At 48.5% G+C, this 6,956-nt stretch overlaps 1 protein-coding gene across 1 annotated transcript in view; it reads left to right on the top strand.

The window, feature by feature from the left end:
• Nucleotides 1-6,240: 6,240 nt before the first annotated feature.
• Nucleotides 6,241-6,956, top strand: part of CEP72 (centrosomal protein 72) — a 179,069-nt gene continuing 178,353 nt past the window's right edge. Inside the window, exon 1 of the mRNA XM_075588599.1 lies at nt 6,241-6,571. Coding sequence (XP_075444714.1) covers nt 6,241-6,571 — 331 coding nt within the window. The remainder of the gene's footprint in view (nt 6,572-6,956) is intronic.

Raw genomic sequence — 6,956 nt, 5'->3', positions numbered from 1 at the left:
AATGAGATAAATCTTACCCACTCCATCTGTCCTCAAATGTCCTGAGTAGTAAATCCAAAGGGCGTGCAAGCTGTGGAGAGTAATCCAGGAGAAAAAAATAGAGCAAAAACAGTGCACTGCCAGGGAGCCAGGTGGTAAGAAAAATAAGCTTCTATTTATTCAGCACAACTACAAAACATCACTCTAGGGGATGAAAAAAGTCCCTCCTACGCGTTTCGGACACTAGGTGTCCTTTATCAAGGAGTATAAGGGACCAGGAGATGGGGACCCTCTATATATACACAGTAGCCACACAATTAAAAATGGATGAATGGCGCCAAACCACTGTGCGCGGGTCTGACGTCATGTTGAGCGCCCGTGTGCACGTAGCCCCGTTAGTTGCGGGCTTGCGCACCACTAGGCCAACCCCCCCCCCACACGCCAGACTGCGCCGAGAGGCTAGGTAGTCAGACTACATTATGATGCGTGGGAGTACGAAGGAGAAGTGCCCGCCCCCCCGGGGAAGCCTGCGAGAGCTGATAGGACGAGGAACGGCACAACAGCCTATAGGAATCTAAGCTGCCGTGCTCGTCCCCCTGGCCAGACAAGACCATCACTGATTGGCCCGAAGCCCGTAGAAGGCCTCACCCCTCCAAACCGCCCACTCACCAACCCCATAGATTGGAATACTAAAAAGAAGATCACACACACTACAAGTTCAACATAGTAAGCACAAAACACTTAAAGAAATAATGTTAGAATTGTTGGTGTGATCCCATAAATGACACTAGGGTCCCCATAACCGAAGCCCCTACAAAAAACATACAGTGAAATATCATGTCCCCCTACCTCCCACAGCAAAGCAATAATACACATGGAATCTATGGGAGGATATAATGATAACAAACCCATATACAAATTAAAAACATGAAGTGGAATACATTAGTGTGTACAGTTGTTCCACTATAATTCATATTTCACCAACCTAGGGTGACTTGTAGGATACTTGGCAATGACTCTATATGAAAATAAATCCTAGAATAAATCTGCACCAGATAAAACTCATCAATGACTCTAAAATAATGGAACAATGACTAATGCAGGTGGTAAATGTGAAAAAAAGTAAAGAAAAGAAGGGAAATAATAAAGGGGGGAGTGGGAGGAGGGAGAAGGGAAAAGGAAAGGGAATGGGAAGGAGGGGGGAGGGGGGGAAAAGGGGGGAGGTGTGGGAGGGAGGGGAAGGGGGGAAAGGGGGGAAAGGGGAGGGTGGAGAGGGGAGGGGGGAGATAAAGAAAAATAAACACAATTAATAGAATAATAATAAAAATAACACCAAAAAATCTAAAGCCATTAAAGACTAATAAGGAACCATCAAAGTCCTCTACAATACTCCAGTACTGATTATAATGTACTTAGAGTAAGTACTGATCCAGTTCTAAGATCACACCGGGATCATAAATTAAAACATTTATTGGAATTATCCTTCATAATTTTCATCACACAAAGATCCCATCAGTTACAACACAATAGCAGACGTTTCTTATAAGTCAGCAGACCCAGCCCATATTCAGGAGTAGAGATACTCAGTGATTGTAGGCACCCCAACATCATATTTTAATGACTCAAGAAATGGCTGAGATTCCATTCAATGTTGAGACAGCAGGGAGCACGGGTCTTAAGCATAAAGATCCAATAAGCTTCCCTGCTGTCTAACAGATTGAGCCTATCTCCTCCCCTTACCTGTAATGTCACTCTCTCAATCCCTTTAACAGTCAATCCTTTAGTGCCACCTTCTTTACATTCCGTAAAATGTTTCGACACCGTGTGAGAACAATATTGTTTTTTAATCAATCTTAGATGTTCCATAACCCTGTTTTTAAGGGCTCGTGTTGTTCTCCCTACATAATTAGCTCCACACCGACATGTTAACAAATATATAACATATTGTGTGTTGCAATTGATAAAGAATTTTATTGGGAATGACTTCGTTGAGTGGGAGCCTGAGAATTGTGAAGAAGGTTGCATGTATCGACACATACTACATCCTCTACATCTAAAAGATCCCTTGGTAAAGAACTTTGAACACCTAGTGTCCGAAATGCGTATGAGGGACTTTTTTCACCCCATAGAGTGATGTTTTGTAGTTGTGCTGGCTCCCTGGCAGTGCACTGTTTTTGCTCTCTTTTTTTCTCCTGATACTCAAAGAGGCTGGCAAATATTCCAATTATATGTTAGAGGCCAGCGGTGCTCCAGGGAAGGGAATCATAGGAAAACTATACAAAAAAGAATCCCTAAAGGAGCACACGAGTGTATACAAACAATAAACAAATTTTATTAACATACAGTAATAAAAAACAAGGGAGAAAATATAAAAATGGTGGGGGACAACCCACTACCTAACTAGGGACTATAACAGCTGTATATGAAGGCACAGGGAAAGTGATGAAAAATGACCACAAATGACTCTGAAAAAATAATAATGGAATGATGCTGGATAAATACTGCTGCGGCCAAGTTTATTCGAGCATTTGCCCGTTCTTGGCCGCAGCAGTAGCCTGGCGCGCGCCCGAGGGTGACGGGCGCGCGCCGAAGCAGCGGAAGAGTGCCCTCCGATCGGGGCGCTCTCCCTACCGCTGCCGGGTCCGCCGGGTCCCCCGGAACCCCCTGCCGCCGTCCCCCACATCGCGGGACACCAGGGCTCCCTCGGGGAGCCCTGGACGCGCGTGCAGGGGGCGCAGGCTCCCGAAGACGCGTGACCGCGCGTCTATGACGCACGGCACGCCGAGGGGCGGCCACTAGCAAGCCGGGAAATATCCCGGCTTGCGGATCTGGCCGCACTGCAATTAAGTGTGTCGGCAGTGTAGCAACATGCAATGAAGCCTGATAGAAAACAAACCAGCTCAATCTGTTGTATACAGTACGTCACAACTTCTCACTCTATTTCACAATAATCACTGGTCCCCCAATTATTTATGGGTGACTTGATTTATCATCTCTGTATTCTATTATTTCACATGCACATGGCCTTCAAGCTACGAGACACTTTCTTGAATTGGACTCCACTTTATCACCAGCACATATCACTTTCCTTTTAGATTGTATTAAAGTTTTACTCACGCACAATTATTTTTTGTTCTCAGGGGTATTCTATCTCCAGACATGTGGGACAGCTATGGGTGCTTGCTTCGCACCTTCCTATGCCAACCTGTTCATGGGAAGGTGGGAAGCGTCCCACATGTTTGGAGATAGAAACCCCTATCGGCACCACATTCACTTCTATCGTCGCTACATCAACGATCTTCTACTTACATGGAATGGTTCTGTTGAAGAGCTTAATTTATTTATACACGATATCAATCAAAATTCATTTAATTTAATTTTTACTTCACAGCGCCATTCAATCACATTCCCTTTCTTGATTTAAATCTCTTTGTGGGCCTTGACCAATTGATGCATACAGATATATTTCACAAGGAACACAATAGGAATACACTTTTGCATGCAAACAGTGGACATAGTCACAGTTTGTTTAAAGGTATACCCTATGGGCAATACATACGCCTACGACGTAATTGTTCGAATTTGGATGATTATCATCTGAGATTCAAGAAACCAACGGATCGCTTTGTATCCAGAGGTTATGATTATAAGATTCTTTTGGAAGCACATCTTAATGCTCTCAATCAGACTAGAGAGGATCTTATATATCAATCTCGGAATCGGGGTGAACAGAGGAGAGCTGAACGAAATTCTCATACTGTATGTCTAACCTGGACCCTCCAGGTCCAAGTGACAAGTGACCCACAGTTCATAAGAGCGGTCGAAAGGGCTGTCCGCTGGGCAGGGCGCATGGGTCAGGTTGACGCCCATGCGTCATTTAGCATACCTAGGCTACACCCATTTCTTGGCACCACTAAGTCTGATTTTTGACCCGGAGGGGTCACTAGCCTGACATCTGCTGTGCATCAGTATGTTTGTTTTGTATAAATTATGGGTCTCTTTTCATAATTGACACTCTTTTAGATAGGGGGCTGTAAATCGGTGAGAGCCCTTTGAGGCTCCGTCATAAAAATAATTACAACCCTTTGAGGCTTGGTCATAAAAATACCGAAGCCCATTCACCCATATCACAGCTGGATGTCCAAGTAATTCCTGCTTGGACTTACAAAAAAATACCTCCTGCCTTATATTTAAGATCTTCTATCATATGTTGGTTAGAGGGTATGGCAAGCAATGCATCTTGTCTTTTACCCTCGCAGACAGGGAATGGCCTGCACATGGGGAATAAAAATGGTGGAGACAGGGCAACAACAGTAATGCATGGCATATCAGGTATTAACCCTTTCCTCCCCGTCACACCTCCCCCACTCAAGACGCAGGGACTGCCCTGACCACCCCGTCCAGTGGCTGGGCTGATCTGCCAGCTCTTAAAGTTAGTAAGTCCTGGGGCGTGGCCAGCAGCCGAACTTGAAGCAGCACAGCCAGAGAGCTCCGTGCGGCCCCAGTTTAAATACAGAAAAAAAAACCCATAAAACTAACCAAAAAGCGGCGAAAAAGTGCCACAAGAGCGGGGGAGACTCACCCGCACCCCGTGAGGCCCCGTGGCGGCAGACCGAAGCGAGCAACAAGCACTCGGGAGAGCCGGAGTCCCGGAGCCCCTGCAGCCGAGATTTCCAAGATGGCCGCCAGACGGAACTGAAGGAGCCCTGCAGCGGTGGCACTCAGCCTGAACGGCGAGCTTCGCGCACGAGGGACCTCGGCTCTGCGGGCGGCGCCGGGAGCTCCCCACCGCTGGAAATAGAGCAGCCAGCCGACAGCGCTCCCCACGAGTCCCCACGAAGCAGAGGAACCAAGATGGCCGCCGAATCGGAAGCCTAGGGCTGATCCGCGGCACGCTGCAGAACCGGAGGCGGAGGGGAGGCGTGCAGGACAGACGGAGAGACAATCAGGCTCAACCGGAGCTGGGGAAGGGTAAGGAGGGATAGACAGTTGGGGGACAACGGAGCCCTGCTGCACAGAAGCGCCCAGAGACACCCTGCCATTAGAGCACAGCAGGGTTCAACAAAAACAGTGCAGAAGGAGTGGGTGCCCCCTCTCCCCCCCTGGTCAGAAATACAATTGCAAAGTGAACCTTCACCCTCCCCTTACACCCAAAGCCATAATTACAGGCCCCCCCCCCCCAAAAGAAAAATAGGAAAAAAAAACTGAGGTTGCCAATCTCTAACAGCTGCCAGAGTCTGCCGTCCGAGACCCACGGGCCTAACCAACGGCCCAACCCCATCCTGGCACAAAACTTCCTGGCAGCACAACCTGCAAAATCGCCCAAAACAACAACACTCTAAAATGGCTGCCACAAATATATGAGTGTCCAACATTGAGAGCCAGAAAAGCTACACAGCCACGCTTCCCAATTCCCCCTGCCCCCCCGTTACAACCTATGAACACATAAACAAAACTATGTAGGGGCGTGACCAGGACGCCGACGGAGATGGACGTGTAGCAGAGGAGCTCGCCAGACCCCCTAACAAATAAATAAATAGAGGCTCTTTTCCCCCGAAAATTCCCACCTCCTAAAGCACTACCCTAGACCCGCAACCCAAGAGGAAATGGCTAACAAACAAAAATCCCAAACAGCCCAGGCTGTTAACAAGCTATTCTCCCCGCGAAACTCAGAGGCGGCGGCAAGAAACCAAGATGGCGCAGGCCCATCAGGCGCACGAGGCCCCAAACAAACTGCCCAAACGCAAGACCGGCAAGAAATGCCAGCGCAGCCGGCGGCAACACTCACCCGAGAGGACATGAAAGAGCTTATGGCAGAAATGCTGCATGACCTGCACAAATCACTAAAGGCCGATCTCAGATCAGCAGTCACTGAGCTAAAGCAAGAACTGACAGGCCTAAGGGAGCACACGGACGAACTGGAAGGCAAAATGGAGACCTCCACACAGGCCCAAGAATTAGCTGCAAACGAGATATTCCGGCTCGGGGCTGAGGTAGAAAGTCTCCGCGACTCCCTAGAAGATCAGGAGAATCGCGACAGGAGACAAATCATAAGAATCAGAGGCATCCCCGAGTCGGTACTTCCAGGGCAGTTAAAGACTTACCTCCTGGAGCTCTTCACATCCCTATGTGGAGACTTGAATCAGACGGACCTTGAACTGGACAGGGCTCACCGCTCCCTTGGCCCCAGATCAGAGGGATCCAAAAAGGATGAGAGACGTCATAGCCAGACTTCATAAATTTTCGGCAAAAGAAAAAATAATGGAGGTTGCCCGAACCAAAGATCTCATCACATTTGAGGACAGCCAACTGCAACTTTACAACGATCTATCCAAAAGAACTGTAGATCGACGCAAGGAACTAAGACCCCTAACCATACTACTGCGGGACAGCGGAGTAAAGTATAAATGGGGCTTCCCATTTAGACTAATGGTGCAGCGCAATGGAAAGATGCTCTCAATTAAACATCAAGAAGATATGGAGCACTTTGCTAAAGCACTAAACCTCACCCCTCCTGCCAGCTGGAGAAACGAAGGTCCCAGACAAGAAGAGCCCCCAACCAGGGCATCGGAAAGGCTGGCGGGACAGAGGGGTCAGAGGATTAAGTAGAAGAACTCAACCCCACACTCTCAGCACATACAAAGGCACCATCCCCAAGAATGACACAAAGACCACACCTTAACCAGCACTGCAGGGAGAGGACGAGCACTGCCGGAGATGACTACACCGACCCATCGGGAGAGGAGAGACAGCTGACGAGGGAACAGCACCGCTCTCAAATCTTCACAACCGCTTGCAACACCCCACTTCACTTACCTGAAAAGTGAAACGAGGCTCCGATCGACGGGAGATGGAGGGATCAGCATTCTGCGGTGGAGGGGAGGGGGGGGCGGCGCCCCGCCCCCCCCCCCCCCCCCCCCCCCCCTTCCCTTTTTTTTTTTTTTTTTTTTTTCTCTCTCCCTCTTTCTCCCCATGTC

Source organism: Ascaphus truei, chromosome 2 (genome assembly GCF_040206685.1).
Source record: "Ascaphus truei isolate aAscTru1 chromosome 2, aAscTru1.hap1, whole genome shotgun sequence".
In the NCBI taxonomy this organism is placed as follows: Eukaryota; Metazoa; Chordata; class Amphibia; order Anura; family Ascaphidae; genus Ascaphus; species Ascaphus truei.
This window is presented reverse-complemented; position numbering and strand designations above follow the sequence as displayed.